General features: G+C 40.2%; 1 protein-coding gene across 1 annotated transcript in view; it reads left to right on the forward strand.

The window, feature by feature from the left end:
* Positions 1–22,672, forward strand: part of ERCC6L2 (ERCC excision repair 6 like 2) — a 75,427-nt gene that overhangs the window by 37,952 nt on the left and 14,803 nt on the right. Inside the window, 10 exon segments of the mRNA XM_042447765.1 lie at positions 7,112–7,141; positions 7,143–7,183; positions 7,449–7,465; positions 8,138–8,279; positions 11,154–11,249; positions 11,332–11,431; positions 13,453–13,605; positions 14,779–14,859; positions 17,360–18,506; positions 21,002–21,156. Coding sequence (XP_042303699.1) covers positions 7,112–7,141; positions 7,143–7,183; positions 7,449–7,465; positions 8,138–8,279; positions 11,154–11,249; positions 11,332–11,431; positions 13,453–13,605; positions 14,779–14,859; positions 17,360–18,506; positions 21,002–21,156 — 1,962 coding nt within the window.

Raw genomic sequence — 22,672 nt, forward strand, 5'->3', positions numbered from 1 at the left:
TCCCCCTCCCAACCCAATCTTATGTTCACCTCTTTTATTCCTTTCAGTGTTGTCAATTTCCGAGGAATTCCCTGGAATCCAGGGAATTTAATCTCTTCCATTAAATTCCTCCTGTTTTCAAAATTTCCGGGGAGTTTCAGGGGATTTTGAATAATTAGGTATTCTAAATTCTCTTTGACTTTCCCGGAGATTTTGAAAGTCCCGCCCAAACATACCTTCCCCGTCCTGGAAGTCCCGCCCCTTGAGGCCTTCCCATACTGCCTTGTGGCCCCCCACCCCAGAAGTCCTGCTCCCTTCTGGGTAATTTGGGGGAATTCCCTGGAATCAGGGTATCTTTGAGGGTAATTGGCAACACTGATTCCTTTCCCCCAGCTCAACACTTTTTTCCATGTCAGGCCATACAGGCTACACTACATCTTCCTCTTGATCATTTTTTTAATCCAGATTTGTGGTCTGAACAAATTTGTCTACTCTGTCTTTTCAATCTTGTGGTTGTTCTTAGCTCAGTTTGTCTCCTCAAGTGGCCTCCCTGCTGCAGACAGTCACATGACCATCAAATTCTTCTTCCCTTCCTCAGTAATCCAGAGCAAGCAAAGCAACTTAACTGTTTTCAGCCATTCCCTAAAATTGCGAATATGCATGCAAATTTTGTGTCCATGGTAAAACTGTTGTCCTGACACATAAGATGTTGGTTGGCCACTTGAGTCAAGCCAAACCAGGCAAAGCTGTGTTGAATTCAAGTCCCTCTCAGTGTAGGGTTGTTGGAAATTACTTAGGATTTTCCTTGCCTGAATATCCTGGCATAGTTGCTATGTCCTTATGCTGGGGGACATTTGGTGTGACATAACTTGGTCCTCCCTAGCCTATGTTTCTCCATTCCTCAAAGCTCAAATCTTTCAGGCTGACCTCTCTTCAAAGAAGAAAGGACAAGTTGAGTATGGGGAGGGTTATGCAACTTCAGAATGCTGAGTATTACAAATCCATGGGTACAGAATATAGCTGACCATGGAATAGTAGAAAACAAGAGGGATGTATATGAAATGAGTAAGTGGGACTAGAATGATGTGGCTGGTATGCTCTAGTGATGGAGCACTCACTGACTATATTAACATTTTGGGATGCTGGTAGATAAATTTACTCTTTAACTATTCCTGTTTGTGTACATAAAACAGACCAAAAATTTCTAGAGGCTATAATGTTTTAGCAAGTTGTAGAAAAAATTGCATCCTTTAAAAAAAAGTGTTTATCTTGTTCTTTGTTGTGTGCCTTCAAGTCGTTTCTGAATCTGGTGACCCTTAAGACTGGGGTTTTCTTGGGGACAGATTTGTTCAGAGGGAGTTTACCATTCCCTTTCCCTGAGGCTGAGAGAATGTGACTTCCCTAAGGTCACCCAGTGGGTTTCATGCAGGGTTGCCAAATTCCCTTTCGCAAAACTGGGACAAATGTAGGACATGATGTGGACAAAATGTAGGATGATTAAGAAAAAATGGAGGACAAACACATTAATAAAAAACAATATAATTTATGCTTCTCACTCATGTTCAGAATTGAGGACATTTTGACATTCTTCCTGGATAGAAGTTGGGATGTAGCTTTGTGTGTTGGACTAGGACTCTGGAGACCAGGATTCGATTCCCTGCCTATTGGGTACTTCAAGCAAGTCACACTCTCTCAGCTCCTCAGCAGAAAGCCATGGCAAACCTCCTCTGAACAAATCTTGCCAGCACACCCCAGGATAGGTTTGTTTTAGGTCTCCCTAAGGTGGAAAACAACTTGAAGGTACACAATAATAAATGATAAATAAGTACTGTAATTTTAAGTGCTGGAGGGTCCAGCATGGTGTGGTGGCCTAGGACAATGGGAGACCAGGGTTCAATCCCAGCTCGGCCATGGAAACCCCCGGGTGACTTGGGGCAGCAAGTCACAATCTCTCAGCTAAAGGTTACCCCCCCCCCCCCCGTTGAAGAAACTTGCCAGGAAACTCTATAGCAGGTAGGCAATCTTTTTGAGCCGGGGGCCAGGTTGCTGTCCCTCAGACAACTGGGGGGCCGAAGCCAAAAAATAAAATAATTTAATAATTAAAAAAAATTAAATATATAAATAAACCAGACAAATGTACGACAAAATTTTCAAATGGAAGACCCTTTTTTAAAAAAAATGGAGGACACGTGAAAAAAATTGCTGATTTTTAAAAAATGTTTAATATAAATGCATGTTTCTGAGGCTTCTATAGACAATTGCCCCCCAAAGCCCCGGCGGCAATTGGTGGCAGGACCAGGCTGGGGCCGGTCCCAAGGCCTTGGGGCGCATCCGGCCCACGGGCTGCAGGTTGCCTACCTCTGCTTTATAGGGTCACCATAAGTTGGAAAGGGCTGAAGGCACACAACAACAACAGCAGAGGAGGAAGAGGGGAGGAGAAAAGAAGGAGAAAGAAAGAAGAAAGGAGGAGAAGAAGAGGAATAGGAAAAAGAAGATAAAAAATAGGAGGAAGAGGAGGAAGTGGGAAGACGAAGAAGAGGAGGAAGACGAAGAGGAGGAAAGGATGAGAAGAAAGAAGGGAAGAAAAGAAGAGAAGAAAAGAAGAGAGGAGGAAAGTAGAAGAGGAGAAGAAAAAGAAGAGGAGGGAATAAGAAGAGCCCAGCTGGCCCTAACCTTCCCCCAGCCCAGACCTCCCCAAGCAGCAGAGAGGCCTCGAAGGATGGCCCCCCGCCGCCGTGCCAAAAGCACGGCAAACAGCAGTGGAGGCCCCTGCCTTCCCCCAACCCCCTCCCAGCCAGCTGAGAGAGAGAGGCCTTGAAGGCATAGGCCTCCCGCTGCCCACACCGAAGCGCAGCAAACGGCGGCAGGGCCCCTGCCTTCCCCAACCCCCTCCCCCCCCGGCAGCGGACAGAGAGGCCTCAAAGGCATAGGCCTCCCACTGCCGCACCAAAAGTGCAGCAAACGGCGGCGGAGGCCCCTGCCTTCCCCTGACTCTCCTCCTCGCCAGCGAGAAAGAGAGGCCTCAAAGGCATAGGCCTCCCGCCGCTACACCAAAAGTGTGGCAATGGCAGCAGAGGCCCCTGCGTTCCCCCACCACAGCCCTGCCCTACCTGTCTTCCTTAAAGCTCCTCCTCCTCTGGGCCACTGTCCCTTGTGGGGAGTTGGAGAGCTGCAGCGGGTGGGCTTTCAGCTCTTCCAGTGGCGAAGCCAAGAGGGAGAAGGAGCTGAGGGCCTGTGGTGGAGGTGGTGGGAGCTTGTTGAGCCAGGACCCGGGACATCTTGTCAAACTGGGCCGGGACAGTCCCAAGACCCCAAAACCGGGATTGTCCTAGCTGAAACCAGGTATGGCAACCCTAGTCTCATGGCTAAAGAATCAAAACTTTGGTCTCCAGAGTCACACTTGAACACTCAACCACTTGCCACATTGGCCCTCAAAATCATGTATGGTCTGAATACATCAATAGTATAAGTAGGAAAAGATCCTTTGTGTACTTTAGACCAGAACAAAAGCAAGTATTGTAAAATCTCTCAGGTAAGAAGAGCTTTATAGATTATGAAGTTAGGGCAATGTTTATAAAAGTTTTTGCATTGAGCAAAAAATGCTCGCTCATAAACATCTTCAAATCAACCATTAGTAAGGTTGCTTCCATATTAACTGTAGTAGTTTATCCTGCGAAGTTGAAACCATGATATTCTCTTTACCTGATGAGTATTATGCATGAAAGCAAGGCTTAGCATCTTGTTGTTTCTGATTTGCATTTGATTTCTTACCATTCATGTTTTGCTTTTCATTAATATTGATCTGAATGTTGGATTGGCGTGTTTCTCCCTGGTTTTTTATTCTTCACTTGTTTTCAGAGCTGCTGTGCTGCAGATGTAACTAACATTTTATCCATTAAGCAATCCAGTTTTGACAGTTTCCAACTGTAGTAGGCTGAAGCTCTGCAAATATTTCCTATTATGCCTCTTTTATTGCCATGTAATTGAGTGCGGTTCTTTAAAGCGTACGTTATTGCTGACATGATTTTGCTGCTTTGTAGTCAGCATTTTACTTACTATTACAGAATTAATCAGACAAGTATCCTGTGATTTGGGTACTGTGCTTTGTGGAAAATCTTCAAATGAAGAGGTTAGTATTTGTCATGATCAATGACATTGTTTAATATTTATTGCCCAGTGGGAGTAGACTACAGACATGGTGTAGAAAATTCCTCTTTCCCATTTGTGTCTTGCTTCTGCACAGTGTTCTGGAATTACTATTGCCAGATGTGGACCTGGTTCTTTAGAAAATAACAGTATTACTATTTATGGAATGTCCGTGTTTTTGCTTCCGTGGCGAAGAAGGTTTCATGTGGGTGGATTATTAGCCTTTCAGGGTCTGTGCAAAGTCTGGGAAGCCAAATTTACTGTAAACACAGGGATGGGGACAGTAGGAGCAAGCGGGCTTTCAGCTGACTGATTATTTTGAGAAGGCAAGTTCCAATAAATTCTGAACTTGGATATAGTGCAGCAGAATTAAAATAGAGTAATCTCTGTTCAGGTTGAATTTGGTCTCCAGGTGTTTTTAAAATAATAGTATGTTGTGGTATCAATCATGTAGACAAAGATGATGTCACAGGCTGTGAAAACCTTAGAAAATATGGTTTCTCTTTTTCTCTATTGTGATTGAAATAAAATCATTTTTCCTTTGACGTTTCATACATTTACTTTACACTTAGTCAAAGTGGTGTAGGGCAGCAGGATGGGCAGAGACTTTGGAACAGTTTTTAAGGTGAGGGGGGCTCAATCCTTGGCAGGCATTATTAATTTTGCCTACTTGCTGGGGGAGGACAAATTACTTTTCCTGTCCATTATCGTTCAACATCCTTCATTATGAAGACTCTTAGAAGTGCAGTGTAGAGGTGCCTTCCATGTGTTCAGTGGAGCTTTGTTGTTGTTGTTAACAGCCCTTGAGTTGGCCCCAATTTATGGTAATCCTGTGGAAGAGACATTCAAGCCCCCCATCCTTCATTGTTCTGCTTAAATTCTGCCCGTGACTTCCCTATTGAGTCTGCCATCTGGGATACAGTGCTTCTTTCTTTCTATTGCCCTTCACCTTCCAAGCACACTGTCATCTGTACATGGTAATGGGGAATACTATGCCTTGGATAATTTGAATTTAGTGCTCAGTTGTATGTATATACTCTTTAGGATCTTATTAGCTATTTCATAGCTGCCCTTCCTATCCCTAGTCTTCTTATTTCTTGGCTGCAGTCACCTTCTGAATGATGTTTGATTCTGGGAACTCTTTAACTTTTCCATTTCTTCATTGTCTAAGTTGAATTTATGTATTTCTTCCCTGGTCATTACTTTTGTTTTCTTTATATTCAGCATTAATCCTGCCTTTGCACTTTCATCTTTGACTTTCTTTGTAATTATTCTATTGGACTTGGTACAAATTATATTTACAATTTCTATTACAGTATTAGTAAATTGTACTATTACTATTTACAATATTTAATAAATTGTATTATTTAGTAATAGTAACAGTGTAGTTACTTGCAAGTTAAATGTTCATAGGATAGATTGCAGGTAGCCTTTATTATTCCTGGGAAATTCACCAACAATAATAAATAACTACCTTATTTAGTACACTTCTGATAGTGCTAATGAGGCCCAACTACACAGGAATCCTGATGGTCCAGGTTTTCTGGATCATTTCCGAGGGTTCAGCCCATAGCTTAGTTTTAATGGGACTTGAGTCCTGATTCCCAGCCTAATTTTACGGGAGATTCAAGCACCCCTGCCCCTCCTGTGCCTGAATCTTTGACGGGAGTTATTCAGGTTGGGAGTCACACACTGAACCTGCCATATCTGCTGCTGAACCAAACTTTGACCACTGTAACACATGGGATGAATGACATACCTTCAAGACCCCCTGTCCTAACTGTTTTGGTCAAATCCTGCAGGCTCCTGGTCATGGCCTCCTTAATTGAGTCTTTCCATCTGGTTTTCTACTGTCATCACCTTTCCTAGCTTATTGTCTTTTCTAATGAATCATCCTTCTCATGATGCAGCCAAAGTATGACAGCTTCAATTTTGTCATTTGGCTTCCGGGTAGAGTTTAAGCTTGATTTGTTCTAGGACCCAATTGTTTGTTTGAAGAGCCTGGTGGCGCATGGTTAAATGCCTGTCCTGCAGCCGCTCACTCACAAACCACAAGTTGTGAGTTCAATACCAGCCAGGGGCTTAGGGTCGACTCAGCCTCGCTCTTTCCGAAGTCGCTAAAATGAGTACCCAGCTTGTTGGGGGCAATTAGCTTACATGTTATAAACCACTTAGGAGTGTGTATGTGCACTGATAAGTGATACAGAAATGTACTCCTTGCTATTTGTCTTTTTGGCCATCCACAATATCTTCATCACTCTTCTCCAGAACCACATCCCGATGAGTTGATATTCTTTCTCTCAGCCTACTTCACTGGCCAGCTCTCACATCCAAACATGGTGAGGGGAAATCAGTGGTTTGGGGGATCCTAACTTTGTGTTCAGTTTTATATCTTTGCCACTTTAGGATTTCATCTAGTTCTTTCATAGCTGCCCTCTCCAATCCTGACTTCTGATATCTTAACTGCAATCTCAATTCTTATCATTATTGTTCCAGGTTGGGAATCTTTAATTATTTCAATTTTCTCATCATTTAGATTGAATTTATGGTCATGAAAAAGCTGTAAGGAGTACTTTTAATGCTATGATGTTTGTTGTTAGGAACCACAATTTTTGTATCTTCTGCAGCAGTAGCAGCCCATTTGACAGCTAAGGATTGCAAATGAGGTCCAGGGTCAGATGCATCCTGTATTTGCCCACCTCTGATGCACAGGATTCTTTATGTAATGGAGTAACATTTTATAAAAAATAAATAAAATTGTTTTATACACATGTTGGTTCACACATACGATAGTGTCTTCGCAGTTTTAAAATGCCACATGAAACAATTGCCTTCTTTTTATTTATTTCTTCTTGTGAAAGTGCTGATGGATTGTATTTATTCATCCATTTGTGTTAAAGCCCATCTTTGGAAGTTTATAGAACATTTATGGAGGTATGTATTGCTAAATTTACATGGTGTTCTCTCCCCCCATTTTCTACTTCCAGTCCTTCAGAAACTGTTAAATCACTTCAGAAAAAAACAAGGATAAAGTGCTACTTTTTTCCTTTTCACCAAGGTGAGCTACTGTTATTTTTTTAGTGTGACTGACTTTAACAGTGAATATATGGGGACTGAAATCTCTGCAGCTTAATTCCTTTTTGCTTTTTCCACTTGTATGTTATGTGCAAAATATGATAACAAGGCAGCTTCGAATGTGAAACTTTACATTTTACTTAAAAAAAAAACAGTTCTAGGTAGAAAATTTGGAAATTAATGCATACATCTTCTGTCGTGATAGCACCTTTGGCTCTTGTTACATGTGCATATATTCCATGATACAGATATGTATATGATTATGGTACATGTACAGTTTTTGTGGTCCCTTACTTGGAAATACCAGTATTTCCCTTGTAGGAAAAATGTTATGAGTGGAACACTGATAGAAACTTATGTGTAGTTCTTATATCTGTTTACTGGATTTGCCTCATTGATTCAGTCACGACTTACATTTGAGTAAATCTGCACAGAAACTAGTGTGACTAGGCCATTCACTTTGGGGTCTAAAGATTTACTAGTTTCAGAATAAACCCAGCGAATCAATACTCGGCACTTGTGTAAATCCCAGTGATTCGTAGGTCTATTGTAGTTGGGACTAGCTATGGATATAGGTTTGTCCCCCCCCCCCAACTGTTTTTATGTGTTAATGCAACTTGTAAAATGTCATCTGTGAACATGCAGGGTAGTTTGTCAGTGATAAATGAATGTAAATATAATTTGAGATTCTAGTATCAAATACTCTGCTACTTCCACTAGGAGAGTGGGCTGTCTAAAAATGTACTATCATTTTAATAAAAATGAAAACATTATAAATTTATGCTGATAAATATTTATGACTCTATGATCTTGGGGAAATATTTATGCGAGGAGACTGTGGACTCTTACAAAACTTCAAGACACTTGATCTCTCTTGGTTTATTGTAGTTGTCTTTAAATTGTACTAATTGCCTAGTCTCCCCATCTTTTTCACTAGTGCTTGATGTTCTGGAACAATATTGCATGGCATCTGGGCTAGATACCGAAGACTCGATGGAAATACAAGGCAGAGGACGGGTCAAGATAGTAAAAGAGTTCAACAGCATGGAAGAAGTTAACATTTGCCTTGTTTCTACAATGTAAGAAAATGCTGTGTCTGCTTTTGTCTAGGTAGTTAGAGGTTTATAGCAAATTTACTGCACTCGTGCTTGATTGATCTTGCAATTTTGTCACTTCCTTGGGAAGAAGCAATAACATTACTGTCTGCTGTTATAAGACTGGGAAGTAGACTGCATCAATCAAGGCCATTAGGATAGAAACTAAATGAGTCATATCCCTTACTCATTTCCATGGTTCTTTGGATTGGCTTCTTCTTTCTAGAGATTACTTGAGATCTGAAAGTGTGGTGCTAATATTGAATAAATAAAAGTTTTGTTTCCATTTCATAACTGAAATATCATTATATATTCATTCTCAAGGTTATCACACTGAATTTTGTGTGGAATTAAGCCAGTGATGGCACGTATAAATAGAAATTCCCCAACCACCAGTAGTTGGCCTAGTTTCTTAACTCTTGTCTAAAAATGTAACTAGCCCACTTAGAAGACTTCCTATCTGTGATGTCATTTTTAGAATCAAAACACTGTGAAACAAGACGCAGGAGTCAGGCAGACAGGGCAAAAAACAAACAAAAAAAAAACCTGGATGACAATAAAGAGTGGGCTTTCTCCACTCCTTTTGTGACCAGTTTTTCCTGAAGCTGGCATTTTGGCCGGTCTGTTTTGGGCCACAGTTTCTGTTGGGCATCTTTGCTTTTTTTGATGCTAATACTATAAACTAGCATTAAAGGCAGGTGACCTTCCTGGCTATTCTAATTACACAGTTCAGTCATTATGTGATATAGTATGCATATATGTGTTTTTTCTTCAAGTCACCTGTTGACTTATGGCAATCTCATGAATTTCATAGTTTTTTTTCTGGCAAGGAGTAATCAGAGATGGTCTTGCCGATTCCTTCGCCTGAAATACAGCATATAGCACTTGATATTTATTGGTGGTCCCCCATTCAGTACTAACCTGGTCTGTTCCAGCTTAACTTCCAAGATCAGACAGGATCTGGTGCCTTTAGAGTATCTGGGTCCTTTGTGATATAGTACAAAACAATAAATATGGTTCAGCAGCTTTCTCAACCTATTAGAGTACTAGGCTCCAATGCCCCATCTCCTACAACGTGGAAAGGAAATGTTCCACTTTAGGTTATGTGGCTCTCTGATTCAATAGCTAAGATCTCTTCACTTTCCTTCTGTGATAGTTAATTTTGTCCAGTGCTTGTATATTTCCACCAAGGTTTATGAGAGAGCCAAACCAATTTATTCTTTTCCTACTTCTCCATTTCAACAGTATACATTGCTCCCAGGAGCAGGTATTTCACTTTGCTTAAACAGCCCATGAGAATTTTGAGATTAATTTCCCTCTGATTAATACAGTGTGAACATCTCTGAAGACTTTGGTTTCTCAGATTAGTAGAGAGGTATCTTATAAGAATCACAGACCTTGGAACTCAGATTAATTCTTTATGTCTGGAAAAATAGCAGTTATTAATTATGAGTGAGAGCCAAGGATAACATTGATAATTTTAGTTGACTAACTGTATTATATTTCTGGTTTCTCACTCTGTTTTTTTTTAAACTCCAACAGATCTCATTTTTTAAAAAGCAAGTAAGATTGGAGAAGGTATCTTTAACTAGCAGAGTGGTTATTTCCTGCCCATTGTAACCTAATAGGATTTCTCACCTAAGGGATTTGGTGGATGGGTGGGGGTCAAAGAAGAGGAAGCACACCAGTGCATTAAAATTTTGGACTTAAAAGTTCTTTAAAATGCTTTAGATTAAATATTCCAAGCCCACCTGGAAATTCAGCCACTTTGAAACATTTGTAAGAGAAATGTGTTAGTCAAACAAAAATTGCTGCAGAGAAAAGGCCCATTGATATATTCATTTTGATCTTCTATCATGTAGGATAATTCATTTAAGATCCAAACAATAGCACTGAGGATTTTAATGAGAACAAGTCTTCACATTTTCTCAGTGAAATTGGCCAACATGGATGAAGTTTAACCAACTCTTTTAAAATACCATCTTCCAAATTGCTTATTTTGGCTTATCTTTAGCTAGTTTAAAAGAGGTGGAAAAGAAGGGATGCTTGGGAAGTTGAAGCACCAAATTTTAAGAGAGTTCGGAAAGCTTTATGTCTTTTGAGGTTTTCTTGGAAACTCAAATGAACATAAATTGTGTCCTCTTTCAATTTGAAATGTGGCATATTAGGTTAATTAAATGTGGCAAGAGGATTATTCCGTAAATTGAGCACTGTAATTGATGTAAACCTTACCTCTTTTTTCAATCCTGTATAGTGCAGGGATCGAATGAAAATTACTTCAATGTAGCATGTGTAAAATACCATATTCAGTGGCCATAACCCTTTGGTCTATGTTGTCTTTCACGTGACATATGATCAGTGCAGCAGTTGATGCTCTGGTTTGTTCTTCTACCAAAAAGCCAAAGAAAGAAATCTGAGAGCCAATGGCTTTTGTGTACACATGTCACAACAACAAACTTCATAACTACAAACAGTTTAGATAATTACAATTTACATTATGACAATTTTACATTTTGACAATTTTTAGATTGTGGGCGATGAGAGGCATCAGCTGTATTGCATTGGATTGGTTTTGAAACTTTGCTGGCTGTGAAGCTAATAGGATGATACATACTGTACTTAGGACAAGATGGCTAGTATTTGTGGGGATTATTTCATAGTCTTTTTTTTTTTTTTGGGCAGGTAATATAATTTATGGCGAATTGTATGTGATTAATTTGCCATACATTTAATTACAAGCCACAGATAGTCCTTATAAGAGAACTTGTTACTGATTTGTCTAGAAAATAATAGTGATAACTTACAAATTACACACCTTTATATCTTCTTCAGTTCTTTGTTTCTTCTGTTACTGTAAAGGGCTGGTGGACTGGGACTCAATTTTGTTGGTGCTAATATCGTTATACTCTTTGATCCAACTTGGAATCCAGCTAATGATCTTCAAGCCATTGACAGGTACAAGCATACTGTTAAAAACTCTTTACTATAATACATATGGAGTCTTCTGTTTTTAACCCTGGAGGCCTTGGTTTTGCAGAGCATACAGAATTGGCCAGTGCAGAGATGTGAAAGTATTTAGGCTTATCTCTTTGGGAACTGTGGAGGAGATGATGTACTTACGACAGGTTTACAAACAGGTAATGTTTTCTCTTGGTTTCCATTTATATTGCTTACTTTTAAAATATAAATGGATAAACTTCACTAATTGTGTATTGATGGAAACTGACTTAATGTAGCATTCATTAATTCTGTGAATTTATTGCACTATCCAAAGGTCATGGCAGATACATTAAAAGTGTACAATTGTGTAAAAAATATACAAGCTAGAACAAAATTATATTATAGACAGTTAGCAGTATAAGAGAATTTGAAAATAAACAAAATCAAACTCAAATTAACACTCTGTGGCCCGTTCTGCATGGGCCTTTGCGCCGCCCCCGTCACATGCTAGGGGTTGGCCGAGGATCTAGCGTCCATACCTGCCTCACCCCAGCACGTGACGGGAGCGTATAAATGGCCGCCCCCTATACACACGGGCACGGCCATTTTTACGTGCCGGACGCTCAGTGTCCGCATGTAGCATCGTGAGAATGACACGTCAAGTGCACCATTGGCACCTTGTCGCGTCATTTCTGTGACGCAAGAAGAAGCCCCATTTTGGTGCTTCTTTTTAGCTGCGCCGGGAAGCCTCGCAGTTTGGCCGCTGGGGCTTCTCGGCACAGCTAATGACGGCGCAGACAGAGCGCCGCTTTTTGGCACTCTGTAACGCGCCTATGAACCAGATAAAGCAGCTTTTTGCCACTTCAGGGGCATGGTGTTTACTCTCCAAGACAAACTGTAGCTATTTTATCTCATTCTTTCTTTCTAATCTTTTTTTTGCCACCAAAACAAAAAGTTTTATATTCAAAATATTAATTAAATAAATAATAATAATAAAGTTTTTATTTATATCCCGCACCTTCCTTCGATCAGGGCGGCTTACAGTATAAAATTTAAAACAACAATACATACAATAAAATCCAAAATACATCACATATACACAATAATAAAAAACACAGGCTAAAAGCCCCAAAGCCCTTCCTCTTGGCCACGAAAGAGGAGGGAGGCCCACAGGATTTTTAATCGGGGAATGCCTGTTGGAACAGGAAGGTCTTCAAATCCTTCCTGAATTGGGCCAGGGTGGTAGTCGAGCGGAGCTCAGTGGGCAGCGTATTCCAAAGGGCTGGGGCAGCAGTGGAAAATGTCCTCCTTGTGGTGGAGGACAATCTAGCTCGATAATTAATTTGATTAATTATCATATGTAATCAAAGTATTTCCTAGAAATAGAAATATTGCCATCACACCACTCCTTGAAGTTGCTGTTGTTGTGTACCATCAATTTGTTTTCAACTTATAGTGACTCTAAGGCAAACCTTGGTTTCCCTTTGCCTTCCTCTAAGGCTGAGAGAGTGTAACTTGTCCATGTGCGTTTATGCAGATGTACATCGCACAGGAAATAGTCTCTTTTTGCCATTTATGTCAGAAGTAAGCAGGACTCAATCCATATCTCCACCCTTTTATAGGCAAACACTGCCCTTGTAACCCCATCTTCCTGAATCCATTTTGAATTTGAAACATGTTGATCATGAGGAAACCCTGGACAGTTGTTGCTCAAGTCAAGGGGAAACCTTGGAAATCCAGATATAGCTGATTTCTTTTTCCTGCATCACTTTAATTAACTTTTCACTTGATCTTTGAGGATGATAGTTATGAGAAAATGTCTGGTTTATTTCATCATTGCCAGTTTCTAACTATAAATTAATATCATTTTATGTTTAACAACAACAAATTCTTATTTATTAGTAATAATAAAAATAATTGTTGTAAAAAAATAACTGTGTTGTAAATACTATATCTGCTGTAGGCTAGGATTCTCATATGTTATATGAGTACATACTGTAGGAGACTTCAGGCCACATTTTTTTCCTTTCCAGTAAAATCACTTAAGTTAATATTACTCCACAATGGCAGCATCTGCCAGGGAAAATAAAACATAATATTTTCTTGCGTAGGGATTTAGGTCTGCTCTTAATCTATGTATATACTATAAATGCCAGGAAATTCTGACATGTTGTTACAGGAACATGCTTCTGAAATGTTTTGTGTCATTCTCTTTTAGCAATTGCATTGTGCAGTGGTAGGAAGTGAAAACGCCAAGCGATATTTTGAGGCAGTGCAAGGATCAAAAGAACATCAAGGAGAACTTTTTGGTATCCATAACCTTTTCAGGCTCCAGGACCATGGATCCTGTCTTACAAAAGAGATTTTGGAGGTGCAATATTTTTTTCCTTGGTCATCTCAAATGTCTTTGTATAGGTTCATTATGGCTTACTGTGTATGGGAAAAAATACAAATTCTAAAATGCAAAAGGGGGTTCACTATTGCAAAAGTATAGACCTGTCCAGATTTAGACAGAACCCCTCATAGGAGTCCTAAAGATAACTGGCTAAATTCAGTTGTTCCATCTAGAGTAGACTCATTGGATTAGTGAAATTTGCACAAGTGTTGATTTAACATTTATGTAATCCTGTTGATTCAATAGGCATATGCTATTGAGGTTAACAGTTGGATTTAGCACAATCTAATTTCCTTGCTGGATAAAAGGGGTCTAATCTAATTGCCGCTATATTGCTTTATTTTGTTTTTGTCTATTTATAGTTTTTTTTATTTCAGCAGAATAAAGAAATGTAAGATCCCCAAGCTCTCTGCCTGAATGTAATTGTAACAATAAAAGTGGGCCCTGCTAGAAAATATTGCAGTGTACAGCCTTGCTGTTCAGTGTTTATCCAGCCAGCCATGCCCTTTTTAAGCCTTTCTATTTCTACAGTCTGCTCATCTTGATTCTCCTGGCCCCCAGCAAACAGTATTCTGTTACCATTGAGGATGTTCAAGTCTTCAGTGTACTTTAGAATCATAGAATGATAGAGTTGGAAGAGACCTCAAACTCCAAACCCCCTGCCATGCAGGAATACACAGTCAAAGCACACCCTGACAGATAGCCATCCAGCCTGTTTGTTTGGTAGGATTCCCCTCTTTCTCAAAGAAAAAATTCTACTTGCTATAAACTTTGAGATTAGGAAATATAAGACATTACATTATACCAGGTTATATTATTTGTCTGTCTTTGTCAGTAGTATAGTATTTATTCTGAGTGTCAATTGTTGTTGAGAGTTTCAGACACAGGTTTTTTTCCAGTGCCTTGTCAAGTTGCCAAGTATTGAACTGGGAGCTTTTGCATGTAAGGAAGGCATGTGTTTGTCACAGAGCTGCACTCCATAGCTCCCCCAAATCTGTTGATTTTTCTCTTTTATGCATGGATGGTACCATTGGGGGAGCTATATAATGGCCAGTACTATGAGAATGAGTTCATCCTCATGATATAGTGCACTGCTATACAGAAAAATTATGAAGCCGACTGAGTTTTTATGCAATTGATGTTTTATAGAGAGAAGGACAAGTGGAAGCTGGTGTCATGACAGCTACTACATGGTTAGAAGAAGAACCCCAGCAACATGGAATAGAAATGGTAAATTAGCAAGTTGTCTTTCTAACATAAGGTAAAGGTATTCCCCTTTGATAAAGTTCTCAAGTCGTGTCTACCATAGGTGGTGGTGCTCATCTCTGTTACTAAGCCGAAGAGCCAGCATTGTCGAAGACAATTCTGTGGTCATGTGTCCAACATGACTTCACAGAACACTGATTACCTTCTCACCAAAGTGGTACCTATTTATCTACTTGCATTTCCATGCTTTCGAACTGTTAGGTTGGCAGAAGCTGTCTCGCAGTGGATGCGCCATCGGCGTTTGAAGCTCAACATGTCCAAGACGGAGCTCCTTGTCTTTCCTCCTAAGCCCAACCTTCAACACTCCTTTTCTGTCTCTGTGGACAACATTTCCATTCAACCAGTCCAGCAAGCCCGCAGTCTTGGCTTTATCTTTGACTCTTCTCTGTCGTGTATCCCTCAGATCCAGACCACAGCCAAGGCTTGTAGATTCTTTTTGTACAATATTGCCAAAATCCGACCATATCTCTCCGCCTCTACTGCCAAGATCCTGGTCCATGCCCTAGTGATCTCACGACTTGATTACTGTAATGTCCTCCTGGCTGGGCTTCCTCTTTCTCACCTCCGTCCTTTAATCTCTGTCCAGCATTCAGCTGCACGCATTATCACTTCCACCCACCGCTCTGACCACATCTCTCCTGTGTTGGCATCCCTTCACTGGCTCCCTCTCCCTTTCCGCATTCAGTATAAGCTCCTGCTGTCGACATTCAAAGCCCTCCATGGACTGGCCCCTCCTTACTTATCAGACCTTCTTTCTCTTCACCTTCCCACCAGGGCCCTCCGTTCTGGTAGTCAAGGGTTCCTGTCTCAGCCCAGGATTTCCTCTGCCCCATCCCGGATTCGCCCCTTTTCACTTGCTGCCCCTCACTCCTGGAACCTTCTTCCTCCACAAGCAAGAGCCATCACTTCTTTAACCAGCTTCAAAACGGAGCTGAAAACCATCCTATTCAGAGAAGCTTTCCCAGGCATCGCATAATTGTCGCTTACTATCTGATGTTCTGTTGTTGGCTGTTTATCGATCCATTTCCTGTATTCCTATGTACTGTATATGTATTATCCTACTTGTGATTATGTATTTTCTCTGGATAATGATTAACCATCCATTATGAAGCCTTGCCCTCCCTCCAGTCCATCTGCCTTGGTCCAGACCTCGGAGGTTGAGAGGAACTGCTGGACCTCTTACCCTTTCCCTCCACCACTCCCTTCTCCTTCTGTGTCATGTCTTTTTAGATTGTAAGCCTGAGGGCAGGGAACCGTCTAACTAAAAAGATTGCATGTACAGCGCTGTGTAAATTTACAGCGCTTCATAAATAAAGGTTAATAATAATAATAATAATAAGCTGGGACTAGTGATGGGAGCTCATCACGCAGTAATTGGGCCTTGAACTGCCAACCTGCCAATCTTGCAATCAACAGAGTCAGCATCTTAACTGCTTGAACCACCATGTCCCTCTTTCTACCATGACATGCTATGAAACATACTGTTTAATGTTTTCTGTGAGAAGTGTCATAAAATGTCTTAAGAAGAGATAAAAGTTGCAGCTTTGAAAGAGAATGAAATAAATTTATATAGAATGGGACTATCCATGACTGGTTATCAAGATAGATATATACCATGAATAAATGGCATACTATCTTCCTATACCATAGTTAAGTTTGTCTCTTTGTATCAATTTCTGGTAGCACAAGTGGGAGGGGGGGTGATCTTTTCTTGATCTGATTTGGGAGTTTTCATAAGTAGTTGGTTGGGCACTGTGTGAACAGAACACTGGACTAGATTGTCCTTTGGATTAACCCAATGTGGTTCTAAGTTCTTATGTTTGAATGTTTACAAGGCACTTAATTTTTAAAAAACTTGGAAAAATCAAGGAAAAATAGGACAAAATGACGGCACTATATGGGATTGGAGGTATCCCAGATTTCTGTTGTTTTTTAATTGTGTATATTCAGTAACTTCTTATCCACCACCAGCACCAGACAACTTGGGGGCACTCCCACTTTAACTGTGGAAAGGAGATCCAGGACTGAAATTTCATTTTGGGATAGGTGCTGCCTAGTCACCTCTCCTTCTCTCCTCCTCCCCTCTGGCCAATAAATGGATGTAATATTGCCCCAGTGTTCAACAGCTGTCTTTCAGTGGGGAGAGGAACTGTGTTTGTGGAGTGTTACAGTACTTTCCTATGTAGTACTTTGGTCTTTGAATATGGTAATAGAACTAGATGAATAAGACTAGAATGTTATTGTGGCACAGCAGATTATATGGTATTAAAATAAGTAACAGTGTTTATAACCGCCTTTACAAGTAACAATAAAAATACGTTTACAAAATAAAATAAAAGGTGGCACCCATGATATATGTGTAGCTATGATAGCCTTTAGGTAATTATAGAGCCATTTGTTTTCCAATTTCTTGTTTTTTTGAAATACACAATTTTTATGCTGGTCTGGTTTTTCCTGATTTCAGCGTGGTTGTGAAGATCAAGATACTGTTAGTCCTTTGGAGCCACTGGAAAAGGAAGGATTTGATTTCTGCAGTGACTTCAGTGATGAGGAGTCTGTGAGAAATTGTAAGGTGAAAGGAGAAAGAAGCAGACTGTGCAATGCAAAAAACATTAAAATTCTCCAGGGACAACTAACTTTAATGCAGTGTGGGTTTCCTAAACTTCTGGAAAAGAGAAGTACAGCAGCTGATGGTTGCATTGGTGCTTCCAGTGATGAAAGTACTGATGGCCAGTCTTTGAGACAAAGATCTAAAGATCCAAGTAGCTGTTCCCTGAAAAATGAAGACCGCTGTAATATTTTACAGTATCAGAAAACTCCTGTGTCACAAGCCAGAATGAAAAAACAACAGGTGCGTATTGAAAATGCAGACTGTGATCCTTCTGTTTCACCACATTTTGAAGAAGAAGGAAAACATGTTGGGAAAAATTATAAAGATAGGTATATTTCAAATCAAGTTGGGATAGTTCAAGAGACTGAAGACAGTTCATCTGAAAATGATATTATTTTTTCTTCCCAAGTTCATACCGATCGGGAAATTGTTAAAAACTATAAAGACACAATAGTAAAGTGTGAATTTTTAGATACTGAAAAAAGTCCTATGCTTACACCTCTGCAAAAACATTTGAATTCTGAGCAGAGTAGTAGGAGTACTTCATCTTTCAGCAAAATAAAATCAAGGACTGTGAAAGAAGCAAGTGACATTAGTGATGAGTCTGATGATATTGAGATGTCAAGAAGAGGAATACATACATTTACCAAACATGTGAAAAAACGCCGCTTCAGTAACAAGGTACTCGACAATCCTTCCAGAATGACTTTGCATAGTAATAAATCAAGGATAGTGAAGACCAATGCTGACTCTCAGAATATAGAAGAGTTTTCGTCACCAGAGGACAATTTCTCAGCTGGGAAGGTTGATGTTAAAGAAAAACAAAGGCTAAAAGGTGATAAGCGTGGAATTCAGTTTAAGTCGAAATTATCAAAATACTCCCATCCTCCCTCTGTGGTGCTGAGAAAACGAAGTCATTCAAATAGGACACATACTTCTTTGAGAAAGGAAACAACGGCAAGCCAAAGACAAGGAGCAGATTCGTTGGACAGACTACTTGGTAACTTTATATATGCTTTTTTATCAATTTTTAATAAATAAATAAATAAAATACAGTGTTTGAAAGATGGGTATCCTGCCCCCCAAAAAATCCCTCATAGTACATAATATACATTTTAAAGCCAATTGCAGATTTTGGCTGGCATTGTCCTGTATAGTTCCAACTAGAGAAGGCCCATTAAAATTGCTGCAAGGGCTTAAAATAAGGAGTTTATCACATTGTAAATTACCACAACTTACCTCCTCTGAATTGAATTCTATCGCACACATTTTGTCGCTGATGCCGCGTTCCAGCTGCATCCCGCCTAAAATCTGGCTAGAATCTGCCTTCAGCTGGCCAATTTGCAAAGTTGCGAAGCTCACAGCATGTGATAGAACCTGGTTACATCCCGGAAGAGACTTCAGTGTGGAAGAGGTAAGTTGCGGTTTTTTATAATGAGTTAGGCCTGTTCCGCATGGGCCAAAAGTACGTGCATGGCATGTACTAGGGTTAGAAAGGGGCGTCCTTTCCGGATGCCCCCAACCTTAGTATGTGCCGAGCACGTACAAAATGGCGGTGTCCATTCTACATGGGTGCCACCATCTTGCTGTAGCGGATGCTTAGCGTCCACACGTCGCTGCGCGGTAATGATGCCACAAGTGTGCCATTGCCACCTTGCGGTGTGTTATTACCGCACCGCAAAAAGAAGCTGCTTTTTGCGGCTTCTTTTTGTTGCGTGGAGGAGTCACGTGGTTTGGCCACTGAGGCTCCTCTGTGCAGCAAATGAGGGCGCTTTACAGACCGCCCTAAAAGGTGGTCTGGAAAGCACCATACATTCCTAAGTAGAATTTCTGAAACAGTTTTACAGCCTGTATTACAATCTAAACTTGTAGATTGTTAAAACAGTTTTAATAATCTGTTTCTTTGCAGGAGTTAATTTACAGGTGTGGTGATGTTGTTGTTTGCCTTCTTGTTGTTTCTGACTTATGGTGACCCTAAGGTGAACCTATCAGGGTTTTCTTAGCAAACTTCTTTTGTCATTGCCTTCCTCTAAGGCTGAGGGACTTGACTTGCCCAAGGTCATCCAGTGGGTTACGCCTCAGTTCATGAAGCAGATGTGTTGCTGGGTGTTACCACTTTAACAAAAACTCTGGTACCAGAAGGTGAAATAACATAGAAAGAACCAGAAGAAAGAAGTCATCATATTTCAATAAACTTTTTTTTTATTAAAAACTAACAATATGAACACATGAAATGAAACAACCAGATTAGGTAAGCCTTGCAGAGATAAACAAAGGCCCGATACAAACGGGCATGAAGTGCTGTGCTGGCACCAATTTTAGGATTAGGGAACCATGCGGCAACTGCATGATCCCTAATGCGGCCCTGTAACAATGGCGGTGCACCATGTACACAGGCGCCTGCATTTTTACGTAAGCACTGTGTGGTATCTGCACATCACTGCGCGGCACTTACGGTACAAATGTGCAAGTGGCACATCTGTGACATTGGCCCTGCGGCACAAAAAGAACCTGGTTTTGACAAGTTCTTTTTCCTGCGGGGGGAAGTCGCACAGTTTGGCATCTGCAGCTACCTTCCGGAGGGAATTAGGCTGCTGGCAGGCCGTCCTTTTCAGGCGGTCTGTCCCTCGCTGAAGACATTTTGAACATCATAGAGATGACTTGAAAGTTTCTTCCAAACTGCATCCTGGGATGATTTTTTAATTCCAAGTATCTTGTGACTGCCATATTGTGGTCAGACATAGATCTATTATTTTCTTTAAAAATTATACTGGGAGAACTGATGAGGTCAACTCGTCTGCTTTCCTTTTTGCTGGAGGCAGCTGCAGTTTACTTTGCCTTTTGTAGGCAGGGACACACAGCTTCAGTAGGATTCACTTCAGCCATATCCATTCCTTCCCAGATTACGCTATATTGCATTGTTTACTGTATACACACTGCTGCAACATCAGAAATGAAAGTCAGTTTCTCCAGCCCTCTTTTACCATTCTCTTAATGCCGCTGCTGCTGCTGCTGCTAAAAGACTTCCAGCTAGACTGGGCAAAAAAGAAAAGTAGGGTGTGGGTGTAAAAAGAGTTTGTAAAATGGAGCTTCTTTATCATAGGCTTTGTTTATTGAGATATGTCTGTACTTTCTTCATCTCCCTGTATCCTTTTGACAGTATAAAACTGACTGTATTGTTTGTACTTTATGACCATGAAAACCAACTTTGTGGTGATTTTTTAATAGTGCTTTCAAACAATTTTTTTCTTTTCTTGCTGAAGTAAAGATAACCTTCCTTAAAATGGTTAAAACTTTCCAGTCATAGGGTTTACATATGTATTCTGCTACCCAGATGTGCTTAGATGAATGAATGAATGAATGAATGAATGAATGAACAGTAATTAAAAAATTAAAACTGTGGACTGTGTGACTTAAATTTTCATTTTATGTTTATCTGTCAGTCATATGCAGTGTTAAATACATGAATTCTGTATTTCACCTTCCAATTATCAGATGATGTTGCTGAAGTCTCATACATTCATTCGAACCAAAATGTTGTTGGCTCAAGCAAAGCTGAAAATCACTTGAGTCGGTGGGCAGTGCGAGATGTATTTGAACTACAGCAATTTTCCCAACTCCCTGCAAATGTAGCAGTATGCAGAGCCAAGGTAAAGAGGAGGATTTGAGAAATGTTTTCTATTACTGTTGTTATTTTTTAACCTCAGTGTTTTACTTGTTTTTAAAACCAGGGGTTCCTTTATTGGCCACCGTGAGTGATCAAAGGCCTAGTTTCTTGGTGGAGGTGCCTCCAACAGAGTCCTGACAAAGCAGCATTGCTATTTATGTACTGAAGGAGTCAGGACCTGGGTAGACTGTCATGTTTTGAAAGATTGTTATTTTAACTGGAAAATGCTTATCTGTCAGGCATGCCAAAGATATGTTTGTAAATTGATATGCCTTTGTTTGCTTTTGTTAAAAAAACAAGGAATTTGAAGGAGGAACGGAACATGTTCATATGTTACAAACATTTTTGTTAGATAATACCATTGTCTGGAAGTAACAATTTGCCTGTAATTAGTTACTCGGGCAGGTAACAAGCATGTAATCAATTCATATTTCAAAAGTAACAAATTGAAAGGAAGTCACTGTATTGTTATAAAATGAATTTCTAGTTGTTTTCAAAAGTTATGTGTTGAGCACATTTTAAAGACACTTTTAGAAGCATTTTAAAATTGCTGTTTTTTAGTGATAATAATAATAGAATCATAGAGTTGGAAGAGACCACAAGGGCCATCCAGTCCAACCCCCTGCCATGCAGGAAATCTAAATCAAAGCATCCCCAACAGACGGCAATCCAGCCTCTGCTTGAAGGCCTCCAAGGAAGGAGACTCCACTACACTCCGAGGGAGTGTCTTCCACTGTCGAACAGCCCTTATTGTCAGGAAGTTCCTCCTAATAAAAACTTGTGTTACTTCTCTTACAGGCATAGCAGCCCCTTTAATGTGTAAACATGGCAAGGCTATGTAACAAGGTTTTCTAGCTGGATTTTAAAAAAGATTTTCTTCATTCTTTTCCTTCATGTGGACCAGAGGTGGGAATCATGTGACTTCCAAGGCCATTTCTGCATCCCACATTATTTCAGATAAATTTATTTGCAAGAAAAAGGGGTGGTGCCTTCAGATGTCTACCCAACAATGTTAACAACAAGAACATTTTAAAAAAATTGGAGTCATCTTTTGGTTCTTACTGGTTTTGCCAGAGTATATTGGAGGTAGGAGTATAGAAAGTGTCCCTGAACCCTCCATAGTGGCCTGTTCAGGCTTGATTCTCTTCTGCTCTGGTTCTCTCTCACCCTCCCTTTCTCCCCCCCCCCCCCCCCCCCCGAACACCTCCAAGTCAGCTTTCAAGTGCATAACCTGACTCACTTCTTCCATAGAACCAATCTGTCAGTTAAGCTGGCAACTATCACTTTTCTCAGGAAATGTATTGTAAACAGGGTTTGAGGTTTTTTTGGATAGCTTTGCTCCCTGAGCAGTTCAGATATTCATAGACATTCCATTAACCATTATCGGGATGTCTACAAACTTTTGAACAGACTAAAGAAGTGTTTTTAGAAGGAATTATTACAAAGACATTCAATTGGACCAATGTTTCTTATTAGAGAAATAAAACGATGGGGAAATT

The sequence above is a fragment of the Sceloporus undulatus genome, chromosome 2 (assembly GCF_019175285.1).
Source record: "Sceloporus undulatus isolate JIND9_A2432 ecotype Alabama chromosome 2, SceUnd_v1.1, whole genome shotgun sequence".
NCBI classification, from domain to species: Eukaryota; Metazoa; Chordata; class Lepidosauria; order Squamata; family Phrynosomatidae; genus Sceloporus; species Sceloporus undulatus.